Source organism: Nothobranchius furzeri, chromosome 9 (genome assembly GCF_043380555.1).
Source record: "Nothobranchius furzeri strain GRZ-AD chromosome 9, NfurGRZ-RIMD1, whole genome shotgun sequence".
Classification (NCBI taxonomy): domain Eukaryota; kingdom Metazoa; phylum Chordata; class Actinopteri; order Cyprinodontiformes; family Nothobranchiidae; genus Nothobranchius; species Nothobranchius furzeri.
The window spans coordinates 38,639,606-38,657,537 of NC_091749.1; the positions used below are offsets into that span (position 1 = coordinate 38,639,606).

A 17,932-nucleotide genomic window follows, 5' to 3' on the forward strand; every position below is an offset into this window, starting at 1 on the left:
AAGGAGTCAGTTGAAGTGGTTTGGGCATCTGGTCAGGATGCCTCCTGGACGTCGCCTTGGGGAGGTGTTTCGGGCATGCCCTGCTGGCAGGAGGCCCCCGGGTCGACCCAGGACACGTTGGAGAGGTTAAATCTCCAATCTGGTCCGGGAACGCCTTGGGGTCCTGCCGGAGGAGTTGGTGGAAGTGGCCAGGGAGAGGACGGTCTGGAGCTCCCTAGTTGGGATGCTGCCCCCGCGACCCGGACCCAGATAAGCGGAGAGAGACAATGACAAAGATGACGATTATATATATATATATATATATATATATATATATATATATATATATATATATATATATATACGCCGCACTAATGCTTAGAGCTGTACAACAACAAATTCAGAGCCTTCATTGCATACTCAATGGAGCTGTGGAAAACCACTCTTGTGGGCAATAGCAAGTCTCCATCAAATGTGGCATTCACCAAGGAGACTCCCTGTCTCCAATGCTGTTCTGCAAAGGTCTGAACCCCCTCCGCCAAATAATCAACAAGACTAGCTATGGATACTGACTAAAAAATGGAACCACAATCAGCAACCTCCTCTACATGGATGACATAAAGCTGTACTCCAAGAACGAGCGGGACATTGACATGGATCCACACCACAAGGATCTACAGCACTGACATCAGAATGTAATTTGGACTTGAGAAATATGTTGGTCGGTGACAAAGAAAGGGCATGTAGCCCACAGAGAAGGGGTCTCAGTCCCAGAAGGAACAATAGCAGACATTGAGGACAGTTACAAGTACCTTGGTATCGCACAAGCAAATGGCAACTGTGATGAAGCCGTAAGGAAAGGAGCCACAGCTAAATGCCTACAACGAGTAAGGCAAGTCCTAAGAAGTCAGCTCAATGGCAAGAACAAGATCTGGGCAATAAACAACCATGCCCTGCCAGTAATCAGAAATCCTGCAGGAGGAGGGGTGTTCCAGGACTCTATAAGGCACTATATCAAATAAAAAGTGTAAGCTATGCAAAGAGGCCCCTGAGACAATCCACCACATAACTACAGGGTGTAAGATGCAGCGGGGAAAGCATACATGAAACGCCACAACCAAGTGGCTGGCATTGTGTTGTAATGATTTAATTTACATCTATTTAATGAACCATAAGAAGTGAGATTCCACAGGAAATATGAAATCAATCTTATGGATCTTTGGGTAATTTTAACCAGAAGACTTGAACTTTTTTTTGCAGGCAGAGACAAAAGAAAGAGTCAAGTTTTAAAAAGTTTAAGAAGATTATTTCTAAACAATTCTAAACAAGACTAACTCTAAACTCTAAGTGATGAATGGATCTTGGTGTGAATGAGACGTGAGATGGATGGTGTATGTGTGAGTGATGTTGCCATCAGAACTCTCGTATCCGGAGAAGCAAGTCTGAGTGGGAAGTCATGTTTTGCTCTTAAGCTATGATCGGAGTTTCATAAACACATGAGACGCCATTGTGTCGCTCCACACATACCCTTAGGATGAGACCTCCGTACAGATCCAGAATGCCAGGTCCTCGGACCCCCCTTTCGGTACCGGAGCCGATGAAGCAGCGTCAGTAGTATGACAGACTAGTCTTTGGATTGTCTCCATGTAAAAAACGACAGCTGTTTGACAGCGTCAGATGGACCCTGAGGGTCAGTGAGTTCAGCTTTTATTCTGAAAGGAACCATTGCTTGGTTGGTAAAGTGCAACAGATGTTATCCAGCTTGTCGATTCTTTGCTTAAAAAGGAAGTCTGGGTGGCCAGTCCGATACTTCTCTTAGAATGCGGTGAACTGGCTTAAGATGGCGTGGGGACTGGTTTTATTAATCTGGATGTTTTGATTTACGGTCGAATCAGAGTTTGACAGATTTATAAACACCACAGAGAGCATGCCATGCTTGTGAAAGGAAGGTTCCAATTGGATGAGAAAGATAAAATGTGTCATGTGACTTCTTAACATTACGTGTATCAGTATGTCTAGTGGAAACATTTAAAGTGAAACATTTAAAGTTATATTACTTATTAAAACTTACTAATCATAACATTGTCATTTCACAGACTGGTTCACATTTTATTATTGGACTAACACTTTTTTTGATTAGCTTTATTAAAAATAGAGTTCTTCTGATTCATTAAAAGAAAGAGTTTGTCCTCATTCTTCTCTTGAGCTGGAAAGGAAACAGTTTTAAAAGCAAATGCATGACCTTGAGGCAGTCTCATGCAGATTAGTTCTTCCTGAGGAGAGGGTAAATAACCTTCGGTGGAATAGCTCCGTCACGTTACAGTGTAGAGAAACATCTGTGCAGTATTGGAAGCCCCAAGCTCAAAGTGGGAAACACCCCCTAAGTTGGTTGAGAACAAGCGAGCCAAGCTCCTGTTAGACTTTCAGATCCAGACCGACAAAATGGTGATGGCGAACCAATTGAACATTGTGGTGGTGGACAAACAGAGGACAGCCGTTGTAGTTGATGTGCTATTACCAAGTGATGGCAACATCAGGAAAAAGGAACATGAGAAACTAGAGAAGTACCAGAGCCTCAAAGAAGAACTTGAGAAAGCCAGGAAAGCGTAGACATCGGTGGTGCCCGTGGTCATCGGGGCACTCGGGGCAGTAACCCCCAAAGTGGAGGAGTGGCCAATGCAGATCCCAGGAAAAACAACAGACATCTCAGTCTAGAAAAGTTCTAGAAACATCTAAGATACTGGGCAGAACACTCAAGCTTCCCAGGCCTCTGATAGGGGACCCGAGCTTGGAGGGATAAGACCACCAACGGGGGTGAGATGGGAATATTTTTAGATAGAAACTGATACTTTACCTGTATTGCCCCTACCCTCTACGTCACCAGGCAACTGCATTTGACTGACTACAGTGTGGGCAGCATGAAGAGTGGAAGGAGGCCAGACAGGCAGTCTGTTAATAGAAATGATTAAAGCCTGCAGAAATGACTCTCTGGTGAGAAAAGAGCAAGGGAGAGCAAACACAAAAAACTAAACAGAGACGGATCTCCTTTTTTCTTTTTGTCACAACCCAATCTCCCTCTCACAAAAAAAGAGCACCGTAAATAAAAGCTGAAACAAAGGTGACAAAACAAAGGTGTCAGAAGAAAATCTACCTAGGAGTGTTCTAGGACCATGATTGTAGCAGCTGAATTTTATTTTATTTTTTTCCTGCTAAACACAAAAAATATTTGCTTCAAAACAACATTTGATGTAAACATAGACTTTCAGAACACACTGTGACGTTAACACTAACGCAATGTGCGACAAACTGAATTTGAAGGAGAAAATAAACACAAAGGAGCATTTCTGTGTCTCCTGCTCTCTCCGGCCAGGCTGTTGCGTTCTCATTCTGTGCATTAAAGCGTAAGTGATTTTTATGGGCACTGGGACCTGAATGCCTCTGCGGTCCAGAGGGGTTGCACACAGATATAGGGTGTTTGAGAGGAATAATAATTGGGAGTATTTGTAGAGGTCAATTCCCCCATTGACATCCTTTTATTACTCTGTCAACCTGCTGTGCTATAAATGAGACAGAGAGGAGCTCACGCGCAAACATCTCTGCTACAGACGCAGCTTCATGAGAGATCATCTTCTGATGTTTGGAAATTACGAGTTTCAAAAAATGCAGATCTGCCCATTGAGGCCAAAACCCGGCAGACACCTGGGACTGGAACAATGGTTTCAGAATCTGGGGATAGCAGACCTATAGGGGGATACTGGCAAACACTCAACATGCTGATCACCTACAGTACTGCCTTCTAAAAGAGTGAGCCGGGCTGTGAATTGTAGCAAGGAGAGCCTCCACTAAATACTTTAAACCTCAGGCTCATCACTCAGACTGCATGTGGTAAAACTACAAAGCAGAGCTTCAGCAGCATATTAAAGAGCCATCTCAATGTGGTTGAGTCCTCACATTACTCCCTAATGAGTCTTCACTGCCACAGGACTCGAGAAGAAACTGAACCAAAGACAGCTTTTCCATCCGCGCTGCTTAATAACTCTTACGCAGGCATGTCTTTTTAGCATTTCACATAAAAAGTGAGTTTTTGCAGCCGTCAGGTGGTGTTTAAACTTACAAGGTGAGACATCCTGTTTGAACACATTAATAGCTCTCCATATTTAACATCCCAAACCCTGCTGCAGTCTGTCAAGCCTGCGTGTTTGCAACGAGGGACAAAAGGCAGGAAAGGGGGGAGAAAAAAGGACAGAGCAGAAACTGAAATCAGGAACCAGAAAGAAGCGGAGGAGAAGGACAGACCGACAGAGAGATGAGGAGAGATCCATGGAAAATGACAGAAGCAGCAAAAGGAAAAGAAGAAAAAAAAAGACTGTTTCTCACTGTCAGAAGAAATAATGATTGCAGGGCTGAAGGGGAAGAGAGAGGAGAGCAAAAATAAGAAGACAAACATGAAGCAATCCTGAACTAAAGTACAGTTGTGATTCTGCGAGAAATACGACTGGCAGTGGTGGAAACGAGGGCTGTGCTCCACACCGTCAAAAGATAGCACCCTTCACAGCTGAAACACAAATCATTACTGCTACCTCTACCCAACCTTGTTTTCATGCCCAAGTAAGCTCTTTGGTTAGTGTCTATGAATGTAATGCAGCCTTTTAGCGTGTCTACAGTCCTCTCAAATGGCTGTCAGAATTAATGAAAAGGAAGCCACTCAACGGGCTGGTTTGAAAAGAAATGGGATTTGTGTGTCTGAATACAGATGTGGGGTAATAAAAGACTTAATGTGAGCATGTCATAATGGTACAGAAACACTGAGAGGCTGTGACGGAGAGAGAGAGAGGGAGCACTCCATCTCTATGGATGTAAATACACTTAGCTTGAGGTCTGAGGAGACATGGACAAAGTCTGAGGACAGATCTGAGGATTACGGCTCTCACCGATTCCAACTTTGTTCTCATTAATCTCAAACAGGGGCTTTGTGAACAAACAGCACAGCCAGGGAGAAATGAAAGGCACAACAGGAGAATCATCATCCGCTATTATATAAAAGAAATAAAATAGAGAAGCCCTCATGAAGAAAGACCAAACAACCAAGTCACACAATTTATCCTCCTTTGTTTTCTCCTCCTCACACTTTTCTTCACTCCCTCCTGCTGGGAGCAGAGCAGTGGGTAAAAATCGTCTTTGGAGCAGGAGGAAACACGCTGTGACAGAACAACCACACAACCACACAACCACAACCACACACACACACACACACACACACACACACACACACACACACACACACACACACACACACACACACACACACACACACACACACACACAGACACAAACTGTGCATAGACTCCTGCTCACTGCTTCTCCCTGAGAGCCGCCTATAGCAACATGAACAAAGAATAAAGACCGAGTCTCCTTTGACCACCCAGCCTGCTCTGCTGGTCTCTGACCTTTACCATGCTCTGGAGACACTGGCCAGACTAAAAGCACTTTGTGAGCATTTGTTTGGAGCTGTGTTTGTATGATAGGAGAAAATCTATCTATCTATCTATCTATCTATCTATCTATCTATCTATCTATCTATCTATCTATCTATCTATCTATCTATCTATCTATCTATCTATCTATCTATATCTCTATCTATCTATATCTATCTATATCTCTATATATAGAGAGAGATATAGATACTGTATAATAAAACAGGACAAACCTCCAAACTGTCTCAAAACCTACACAGAGCCTTCTAACGTGTTTAAAGGAGAATGTTGCTCTTCATCTCCGTGGCTGGCATCACCTAATGTACTCGCTTGAAATAAAAACTAAAAACTTGCAAATGTGCATCAGCGGAAGATTAATGTCTGTAGAAAACAGCGGAGCAAATGAACTGAGCATGCAGCAGAGATCAAACACTAAACTGAAAAAATGCATTGTTTGTAGAATCAACAAGCATCTAATCCCAGAAGAACCCCAAGAGAATAGTCAAAGTAGCAGGGTGGGGATACAGATCACAGCAAAACCAAAGCACACAGAATAAAGGTAGCTAGGTCATTCGGTTTTACTTTTGATTCTCACTTTGTGCAAAAAAATAACATATTCTAAAATAAAGCACATTTGCTCAATGAAATATGATTCTGTTGATGCTTACGCCTTGTTTTCTTAGCATCAAGTAAAATCTAATTATCTTGTTTAAATGACAAAGGATCTAAGCGATTATCCATATTTTCTTTGAGACGGGGCAATGTTAAAATGTGATAACGTTCATGATATCAGAAGGCTGGAAATTCAAAGCATCTCATTACATTTTCATTAGGCTCTGTGCTCCATCATTTTCCACTGCTGTTGCCCATGCTGTTGTCACTAGAGTTTATGCCAGGCACCGATGATTAATGCTCACAGAGGAACATGATGACAAAGAACTCTTTGCAAGTTTAGAAAATATAATTCGGCTCTCAGATTTATTCGTTTCCACAGCTACTTAATAAGATTTCTGTCATTTCGTGCAAAGCTACAAAGATTTCTTATTACTTTATTGCTGTTCCACACAGAGGATCAAATGAGACCAGATTTTGGTTTGTGTGCTTTGCATTCGCTGATTACTATTGCATTTGTTGGTAATTTTCATTAGGCAGAAAGAGCGCCGAACAAGGTGCACTCGGGTAGGTGTTTTTTTTAATATTTTTAAAGTATTGTAACGTTGTAGTAATGGACAGTGTGAGAGTGCTGTAAAAATACCTCTGCTAGCTCGATCCACATGCTCCAGGTCATCAACAAACTTGATCACATCAGGAAATTCCTGCTCACATACTTCAGCTAAGAAGTGTAGTAAGGTAGACTTCTGGTCTGCTGACTTCGTGTCTTTTAGCTGTAAAATACAAGAAACACATCTAGTTACACTTTGTCCTAAAAAACAATTTAAAGGTGCATTATGTAAGAAAGAAGAAAAAAAAGGACGCCTGGTGGTCAAATTTGGCCACTGCAGTGCCTTTTTATTGTTGAGGGTCTGACCTCATGAGGAAATTACTATGCAGTGATTTTCTCCAAAATGACTGTGCTTAAATTGCTCTGAAAAGCAAATAATCACATCAGCGCCAAGAAACTTCATTTCCCATGATGCTTTGCACACGGAAGCATTGTGATGACGTCACCGCCTAGTACCAGAAACACGTTCTGCGCATGTGCGGGAAGCCGTGGAGCTTTTCCCGCCAACTAAGACCATAAATCTTCAGCAGAGACAAAGAAACCTCGTTCTTTTGCCCAGGATACCTGGCGGTAAGGACACGCTTGTCGAACGCTCCGACAACTTGAGCACGCGGAAGCTCTAAGTGCCAAGTTGAGCCACGCAACCGCTGGAAACCACTCCACCATTATCGGGACCTCACTGGGAACGAGCGGAGCTCCATTCAGCTCTCAGAGACGCTGTAAGTTGTCAAACTCAGCACAAAAGAAACTTCGTTCTCTTTGTGTCCAGCCGTGGAGAAACACTCGTGGAGCCAAACAACGGAGAAAGCATTAAACCGACGGATGACGCTGAAAACTGCGGAGAAAACGGAGAACCGTCAAATCATAACAGCGGGGACGCCTTGCTGCTCATCTGGTGATCAGAAAACTCATATTTTTTTTCTCCTTTTCTTCTCCCGTTTCCTCTATAGTCCAGAATAAGCAATAAAACCGCGCTATTGCTTAAAAAGTAGCTTCGTGTTTTCCTCTTTCGCTCCCAAAACACGTCCGCCGGGTCATTTTGAAAGAATAAACTGCTTATTGATCATCGCTAATATCTTTAGTCGTCAGCTCTGGCCAGGCTGCCGACTCCTTTTAGATTAAATAATTTACAAGTGACCCTTTTGTTGTTTGTTAACTTTTGAAGTGTTTGAGTTAAGTTTTACTGTGATTCTAAGCCACTAAGTGTTCGGGAAAGTAGAAAACTTTACACATCCAGGTCTCCTGTTGAATGCGAGGGGAGGGGAAGAGCCCCACACACACTCACAGCTCACTCCCCCCACCTACTCTGGGGAAACAAAGACCCATTCATCTCACACACACACACACACACACTCACTCACACACACCACACAAACACCTTGAACATCATTTTGAATATACATCCTTTTATTATATCACATGGTTATTATTCATTTATGCCACTGTTTATTCATTTGACAAATTGTTAATTAAACGTTATAAAATTCAGATTTTCGTCTCCAGTAGCTTTGTTGTGTCGAAGAGAAGTCTCTGCTCCAAGGATTCTACGAACTTCAAGAAAGACTGATAAGAGTTTTGGATTCAATTTTTCCCCGGTTAAAGGGGAATGGTGCCCCGTATATCTAAGAATATCTTAATTAATTAATAAATCAGTAAATATTTACATATTTACAGAATTTATTGAAGAATCCAAAAGTAAGTTGAAGCTTACTAATTGTTCGCTCCTAATAACCCCTACATTATAAACAAAAACCCGCTAGGTCACAACTATTCAGTGAGTTTTATGGCTGTTGCGGATCAGCACAAGAAGATTCTAGATGACAGCCGAAGACGAGTCATACCCAAAAGAGGACCAATCACTGAGCTCCATTGGCTTTGTGGGCCAATTAAGGTGCTCTTTTGGTTTGGAGAGCGGGATGATGCAACAGAGTGGAACAAGATGGCGAACTGCCTTGTCCATTACGGGGAGTACATCACGTACGTTGTCCAGTAGCATGCAAAGATCGTTTGAAAGACAACGGTAGAACCCGCCCCAAGATGAGAACCGTCAATGGAGCTTTCTCAGACCAAATAATATATTTATTTAGTCTGGCTTGCCAGGCTAGTAATGAGCAAAACTACACTTATTACAGTAATATGGCTCCAGCATTAGAGGAGTTTGTCATCTTCCTGTTAGCTTGTTGTTACAGTTCTGAACAACTCATTAATGGAAGTAAAACACCCCAATTAACTCATTAATCACTTCACTCTGTTAAGAGCTGACTATGTGTTTCCAATTCATTGCTAGCTCAACATTAGCCTCGTGCCTTCTTCTGCCAATATTCTATAATTTATTTAAAAAAAAGGGTGCCATGGCTTTGTAAGGGTACACAAAATTATGTCCGAGTCGCTCCTGTTATAGGCTTAGTTTCTTTAGACTTGAGCTTTTTGCCAACTGGTGATGAAATATAAATGCCGGCACTGCGGCGTTACCTTGGCGCAGGCTCGGCAACTCCACGGGGCTCACTGATTCTAAACAAGACTGTGTCTCTCTTTTGTATAGTTGTTGTTGTTTTTTATTTTTTGTATAGAGGAGAAAATCTGACATCCCCCAGCTGGCTGAGAGAGAGAAATCTGTTACACTGTCACCTTCCTTTTATGATGACAGAAATTAGACTGGTTTGTGATTATTCCACTGTAGAATTCTTACATGCTGCTCCTTTAAAGATCTAACTACTTTTAACTGTTTGTATGTTTCTGTTTATTTCCATTCCTTCATGAAGAAAAAAAAATTTCTTGTGATCAGAATCGGCTAATCAATGGCTAACCATAGCTAAGCAGTTCAGCAGTAAACAGTATGACTTAATTTCCAGGTGATAGTGAAGAAATCGTTCATTCTGAAATCTTTACTTCAAGAATCATACTTTTTGATAGAGTTAAATATGGGGACAAAATGGATTTTGTCAATTACAGTTGTTTGAGGTAATTCATAATCAGCCAAAGTATGTATTGGCAAGTCAGAGCTATACAAGAATTGGAAATATGATCAGAATATAGATTTGGTCTTGCTGCGTAGACGCTTGTCAATAACTATGAGATATGTGAGGAACTCACAAACTCCAATGTTATCCTCATCTGACTCAAAGCACCGGGCCTGCATGCAAGAGAAGTAATTTGATGATACCATTCAAAAGATGATCTTAACTCTTTTAATCATAAACCAATACACGTTCTTATTAAAATACTTCACAGATGATTATCTAAAAATGTTATACTTGTTGAATTAGCTTTCTTACTTTGAGCTTGCAGTCAGATTTTTCATTTAATAAATAAATAAATATGTATGTTTTCTTCAACGTATTTATTGAACATTACTCAGTCCCATTTTTATTTGGAGTCTGTAATTGTTGCTACCTGTTCAATAAATAACCGCATGAAGCTATATTAATTTTCCATTTAAACAACAATCTATCTTTGTTGCTCATCAGTTGGTGATTGGGATTTGATAAGTGCAGCTAAATCTCTGAGGTGATTCGTGACCTTTTCTCCTCATATCATCTCTCCCCAGACTGTCCGGCTCTAGCTGCACTGCACTGGAGGAAAACACTAAGCAAATAAATCCAACCCTGAAACCAACACATCACTGCTGTACTGTGATGAGGATTTAAATGGCCCCACAAGGCAAATATCTGGGTCCAGACAGATCTGTAGTTACGTGCTCTTTTTTTATTGTGGTACAGATGAGCAGCTTCTTTTATCACCTCCAGCAGATATGATACAGAACATTTCACGTTAATGTTCATCGATGTTGATGTTCTATTCAGATGGATCCACATTATGGGGAAAACTATTTATTTGTCGACTCTCTAGAAGTAAGTCATTGACACCCACCGGAAGGTGGGAAAGCTAAAAAAGGTAATTGCTAAAGAAGATGAATGGTCACAAAGTATCCACGAATAGTAATGGAAGATTGGGTGGAAGGAAACTTTTTATTTGCAAAAGTGCACAAGTAACAGGTGAAAAGCACATCTGGGGGGATTGGGAAGCAAAGCCCTTTCAAGAATTTTGAAAAAAATCCCAAATGTGCCTCCATACACCAACAGATCCATGGGATACAACTGTTGTGTTCCCTGTCTCCAGCGTATAGATCAGGGGTGGGTAATCCTATTCCTCGCTATCCACCACATTTTAATCAACAAATGATTTATGAGCTTCTGCAGAACTGCATGAGCAGCTGAACAGATGAGTCAACTACTGAATCAGCTGTTGGAGCAGGAAAACAACTAAAACATTGAGGACCAGGGTTTATCACCCCTGCCATACATTGTTTAAGATGGCACCTATGGGTGAAATCCTCTGTGATGTCATTCATAGGTTTCTGAAGAGCTGAACTGAAGCCCAGTTGGTGGTTGCCACCACCACCATCTTGTCCTCATCACTAAGAGCTGTAAGGGTGAGGACAGATGACTGACATCCATCAAACTCTGAGCTAACTAAAACTAATGGAGGTTGGTGGGCGCTTTTAGCCATTAAATCATGGTTGAGCAGATCTGTTCTACCCTCTGCCTTCTAGGCTGTAACACTTTCCACCTGAGGCCGATGCTGAAGTCTCCCTTGGAGCAAGCAGGGGTTAAAGTGCATATTGTGTTCATGTACAAGGGCATACTTTTCACTAGGCCACCAGTCCTGCATTAAAAATCTTTTTTTATTGGTCTGATGTAATTTTGTAAATATCTAAATCTAAATTTTGGGTTTTTATTTGCTGTAACTTTAATCATCAACTATTCAAATTACTGGCATTTATTAATTTTTGATCATACTTGAATTCACTGAGATGTTCCTGTATCGTGGGTTGACTGGTTGTTCATCTTGGTGTGATCAAATGTTTCAGAATACAAAATAAAACTTTTCCAAATTATGCACAATTTAATCTCCAGCTGTGACTTAAGCAGTGCATCTACTTTTACCCTTATGGCAGGGATAGACACCCCTTGAAAACTAATTTCCCACAGGTGCTCAGGTGGTGGCTGCAAAAGGCTACATGACTCACATCATTTTCATAGTCATCAAATGTTTCCATGACCTCCTAGTGACCCATGAAAGGCAGAACTGTCATCCTGGAGGAGACCAGCTCACTCAGAGTAGAAATGTTTCATCACAGAAGAAATCACTCAGAGGAATTTTCTATTGATTTGCAGTGACCCTTCCCCTAAGGGAATAAGTGGACCCAAAGCAGGTTGTCACGCAAAAAGGAAACAAAAACAGAGCATAACGGAGCCCTCTATTCCTGTAACTGTAAGAGCATGGCGTTCAAGTTCTCCCTTTGATGCATCACGGTTATGTATATATAAGCTGCCTTCTTTTTTAGTCTGTTCCCTCCACCCTGAAAGCTGAACAAAGATTTTCAGAGCAGATCTGTTCTATAGAAGACAAAAGTACCCGACTTTAAATGTTTTGCAGCCATTTTGCAGACAAAATAAGTTGGCGGTATCTGCTGGATATTACAAGACAAAGGAACACATGTCTAAGCTCTGGGTTTAGACATTCTAAGTGTTGACAACAATGCAACAGATGATTTTTATGTCACACACTCATGCAGCAGATGCAATTTCACAATGTAATGGCCCCCTGCACTGGCTGCCTTTCTCTCTCATGCCCTTACACACAGCAATCTTTCAATCCCTCTGATACATTTCCATCATTTCACTTTTACAGTCTAATTCCAAGATGTCTCAGTAGTCCTGCTGAGCATCCCTCCCGTGGAGAGAGTTGCTGTGCATCTCTCTAGGTGATCTATTGGTAGACAGCAGTGTACTCGGACCCGCTGGGTCTAATCATGTTTGCATTATCTCCTCTAATCAAACTTTCTCATTTCTCTTTTCATTTCAGTTTGTTTCATCTTTCCTTCTTTTTGTTCCCAAAAAGCTTTGAGTATTCGCTCACAAAAGGTCCCCGCCTGAATTCAGACGGATGATAATCAGAGATGACAATGTAAAAATTTTTCTTATTCCAGTTGGACTTGGTGCAATTTTCCTGTGCTTTGGAGTGTGCCACGGAATTAAGTTGTCAAACTCTAGGGCAGGCATGAAGGTGATGCCTTCCTCTATATATTGTGTCTGTGACATCAGCTCACCATCATCAGACAGCCTATCACCAGGAAGAGAAAGAAACCAACAACCGGGATGAGCAGCGTTAAACCGAGTGACAGACTTAATCCATAACAGGCCTCAACTGATTGAATACATTATAGTTACGCTAATGCATCTGGTTCGCCGAGGTTGTAGATGTTCCTTTTTGGCACATGCATTGGTGTTTAGATGAGCATACGCTTCCAATTCTAACAGGGCAAAGAGGTGGCAGTGACAAATGGCTGTGGCGGTTGTTACTGTGGAAACTGCAGAGCATGTGCCAACAGCTGTAACCACTGCAGGAGTCTCACATCCAAAGAAAACGCTCTGCTTTTACTGTTACAATCACACAAACTTAGCGTTTGGTCTTCATGACACAAAATCCGCAGTTATCTACCGCGTCTCTATACACAAAGCGTGGTCTGTCCTGTACACCATGTGAGCTTTCAAAAGGGATTGTGGTCACAGCCTTGGTTATCTATTCTGAGGCGAAGAATGGGAATCAAATAGGGCTTTTTTTAAAGCTTTGATAGAAGCAAGCCAATAGATAAAGTCTGCCTTGTGGTGCCGATGGTGATAAAGTATACCTGAAGGGGTAAAAAACAAATAAATAACTCATCCCAGCTGCCGCCAATGAGGATCATTCCACTTTTAAGGCTCAGCACAGGTGATACAATAAAAAAATGCACTTATTAAATGAAGAATGTCCTTAGAGAATTGAACTGAACAAGGATTCTGACTTTAAAGGGACGGTGTGCATTTTCCCTGGCGATAGGGGGGCAGTACACACCTGAATCATTGCAAGCAAGTGGTGTTTTTGTGTTTGAGTAAGACCTTACCAACGAATGGCCATTAGGGTCAAAAATCCCTGGGAGCACAACCTCCAGCAAAATGAGAAGCCATTAAAGTCCCTTTCATTGCTGGCAACTAGTGAAGAGGTAAATGTGTAAAACAATAGGTGTTACCTTCACCAGAACTGCAGGGTAAATGCAGCGAGGGAGAAAAAATTGGAGATCCGGGAGATCCGAAGGCCCGGTCCTCTTAGCTGTCTTGTCTCTATTTACAGTTTGGCCCTGTAAGGAATTTGCTAAAACGTCAGCACATCGCAACCGCTACGTTTCACTTTCTTTTTTCTTTTGTCATTTAAAACATGTTATTATTTATCATTTTTGTAAAAAAAAAAAAAAAAACAATTCTATTGAAATTTTTTTGATTTTGTGAAGCGCATCACGATTTTTATCTTGAGGCGTTATATAAAAGATAGTTTTCTTTTTTTCCATTGTGAGTTGGGTCATCAATTGGTACAGAACGCACCAAAAGCAGTGAACAAAACATCATTTCTAAATGAGTTACAACCAGTCGGAAGCATTCCCGCCCACCAACTGCATCGGGCCATTTACCGGGCCACTCCGAGCACCTACTCCTGATCAGTTACTCAGAAGGTTCCTGAAAACGGCCATTCAACCGGTCAGGTCAAGTGGACACATGTATGTCGGGAGGTTCCTACAAATCTACCCTGAAGTTCTGGTAGGTGTAGGGTTAGGTTTCCCTAATGGAAATGCACCTAATGCTTATGAAATGTTAAAGTTTTGTAACCGCTTGTTACAAACGGGTAAATTTCGTTAGAAACATGGCATCTATTATGGCGTCGCCCAGAGACTCAGACCCACTCCCATGTATTTCAGGCCCGATTTTTATGGTTATATGTTACGAAGCCGCCAATATTTTTCAACAACTGCACATCATTTAATGTATTTTCAAAATTTTGATTGATATTTCCAGAGATTAATGGTTTAAAACTACACAGTATCTCTTTAATTTCAACACTGACAGTGTGTTTGTCTGCATGGCAGTCTGACCAATAATGGACATTTAAATAGGAGTAAACATCTTTGTTTTCTTTCCTCAAAGACAACCTCAGATATTTGTATTGAACGCTCTAGGGTCCTTTGGACTCTGTTTTCCTTTCCACACAAAAAACAGTCAAACATTCAGCTCAGATGGGTGAAAATGTTGTTTTTGTCAATACATGAGTTTACCTGGAAACATAGCTGTATGTAATCAATTATTTAAAAGCAGTTTGTGTTTATTTTTGAGCTTTATTGCACACTCATGTTGAACCACTGCCACCAGAGGGATAAAAAGACTCCTTGCTGTATGTAAAAAGTCAATAGCAAGGTCAACATTTCATCCCCTTACCTTGCAAAGGGAACTGAGGTCAAACCCATATGACTGGGCATTTCGAGAGCCTGCATTCATGTAATTCCCCAGCAGCAGCACTAGCTCCAGCAAGCAGCCAAAAGCGCGGCTCTTCCTGACTTCTTCACACGCCGCGCTTACGGCCAGGATATCTGGACGCAGGTTGTTTACGTGCTCCTCAAACTGCAGCCTGAAGAGGATGTGGTTGAGACGAGGTCGCAGCCGCTTCACGCTGCTCATCTGCGAGAAGTGAAAAATTATGTGATAGAATAGTTAGAAAATATAATACAGGAGGAAAATTAGGGGAAAATGTGATAAGGAAAGAAACCACTTTGGGGAGCACAGACTAACTTGAAACATCTACAATCACATTTTTTGGTACTTTCAGCATTAAGCCGATCTAATTTTGCAGACATTTATGCAACCAGAATGTAGGAAAGTGTTGCTAGGCAGTAGTAATAGATGCTGGCAGTGATTTGATTTGAGACCTGGGTCTGGTAAGTTAATTGTGGAGTTAGCGCCCATATAGGCCAGGCAGTGGAGGGGGTGGAATATACAATAGGCTGCCTTGGATTACCGCTTTCACACAATTAGAGAAAATTGAAAAATATTGCGCTGGGCCCAGGACCTGGACACCACCAAGATTGTGTGTGTGCGTAGTAGGAAGGAGGAGTGCAGGTTCCAATTGTCTAGTTCAAACAACAGCTGGCTGTGTGTTCTGATGTCCTCCATCGTGGGTTTAATTACAGCTACTGTAACCTTATCAAATAACTATTTCAGTGAATGACTGAGTGAGTGCGTCTCTGTAAGTGTCAATATGATCTTATAGAATAAAAAAGGGGGAGCATACAGAGAAGTTCAACAATATGATGGCGCTAAAAATGTTAAGTGATCCTGAAACTAAATTTGATAAATGGTGTAATAAATACATGAAAGTGACGAGGGAACCAGAGAAAGAAGTTAACAAGATGTTTTTTTACTTTTGTTTTAAAAACTAGTTTGTTTTATGTTCCACAGAAAACACAAGGACAAGATTTGCTTTGTGAGAAAAAGAGGAAGATTTTTGGTTACAAGCAGCTTGTGTCATAAGCTACACTAGTGCTCTGTTAGGCTGTGGTGGCCCCATGCATTTTACTCTCTTTAACATAGAATGTGCTACTACTAGTTCACCTGTTGAATTGTTGAGAGATTCACTCAGATAAAAACAATAAAGTACTAAATAGAAAAGCTATTAAAAAAATCTCCATGTAGCCATAAAAACACTACTTGGCATATATCTATATATGGTGTGTGTGTGTGTGTGTGTGTGTGTGTGTGTGTGTGTGTGTGTGTGTGTGTGTGTGTGTTTGTGTGTGTGTGTGTGTCTGCTCTGTCTTCAATCCCCAGTGAGTCGTGGAGGATGGCTGCTTATACTGAGCCAGGATTCTCTGGAGGTTTCTTCCTGTTAAAAGGGAGTTTTCCTCTCCACTTTCGCCACATGCTTGTTTAGAATGGGCATTGCTGTAAAGTCAGAGGCTGTTTCTCAACACTGAAGGACGCTAGTACATTATTGTGTACTAGACAAGTATGTTCTTGGCAAGGACACCAGAAAGTTCGTTCGACCGAGTACGGGGGGACGAGGACGGTGGAACAGAACCGTACAAGCTCTGCTTGTTTCTAGCTACGGCTAAATGACTTGAAACAAAAATAAAAGTTTTGTTTGATTGTTAAATTACAAAATAACAACGGAAATATTATTTGTATTATATTTCGTCCACTTTTGATAAAAACTAAAAAAATACCAGCATGTTCTATTGTTAAATGACTAAAAAAATAAATAAAAATACTTAATTTTTCATCATAACAGAGCTACTCTACTTTTTTTTGATAGTGAGTTAGCTAATTAGTATTTTGAGGGATCATGAAAAGTAAAATCCCAAATACATAGCAGCAAATGGACAACTTAATATTTCTAATATAAAAATATACAGTTATTAGATTTCTCCTCTGACGTTCGGAGTATAACTGTTGCTACGAAATGCATTGTGGGAAACTGCTGTCCCAAGTCTGCATTGATGCATCCTCGATACAATGGGTTGAGCAAGAGCACATCCAGGAACTTTGAGCGAACTTGCCATGATGCATACTTAGGATTGGAACAGTCCTAAAAGAGGTGAAATAAGATTTTTTTTAAGCACAAAAAAAATCAGTGTTCAAATTCTACGTTAAGAAAAATCATGACTAACCCACTGTTGCAGAAACTACGGTCCCTTGGAGAGATCAGGGGCAGAAACAGGACAAGAAATAAGGCAAGGCACTTGTTTTATTACACTGCAAGCACAGTGTTCCCACAGCAAGATTAATTTGGGTGCAGTTTTAGTTCATTCATTTGCACAAGAGTGGAAGCATACCAGAACAACAGATAAACCAGCCCAGGTCATCGTAACGAGGACCAAGATCCCTAGAAAACAGAATTTGTATGATTTTGCATATATTTTACTGTGTGCCTCTTTGTTTCATGGATCATGCTTAAAACAACCATTATGGAGTACTTCTGGGATTAAACAGCATGTTTTTGCTTGTCCCTTTCTCACACTTCCACTGTACTAAATGGTGAACAGCAGAAGCTTTTCTTCACCAAGTCCCTTCAAAAATCACATTCATTATGGTGTACTAAATATTTATTGCTACTCCAACCCAGATGAGAAAATAGGAGATAATTTAATCTCAGAAAGAAGAGGCTGGTCCACTGGGTCAGGGGAGAAAAAATGTCACAAAATGCACCTAAGATATGTAGTACCAGGAGTACAATGGGCAACTTATTTGAAAAAACAAAACATTTAATTAAACAGACAAAATAACTGGTCTTGCAAAAAAGAAAAAAATAATATTGGTTGTTAATTATTAGGGGTGGGGGAGAAGGATCAGCTGGTAAAGGCTGCTTTTTCCTGATCATTTATTTGTGCACTGGC

General features: G+C 41.1%; 1 protein-coding gene across 3 annotated transcripts in view; it reads right to left on the minus strand.

The window, feature by feature from the left end:
• LOC107381640 (protein diaphanous homolog 3) overlaps window positions 1-17,932 on the minus strand; it is a 240,928-nt gene that overhangs the window by 127,406 nt on the left and 95,590 nt on the right. For all 3 annotated transcript variants that reach the window (XM_070554830.1, XM_070554831.1, XM_070554829.1), the window contains 2 exons: window positions 14,982-15,221; window positions 6,709-6,838 (listed from right to left, as the gene is read on the minus strand). In XM_070554830.1, coding sequence (XP_070410931.1) covers window positions 6,709-6,838; window positions 14,982-15,221 — 370 coding nt within the window. The remainder of the gene's footprint in view (window positions 1-6,708; window positions 6,839-14,981; window positions 15,222-17,932) is intronic.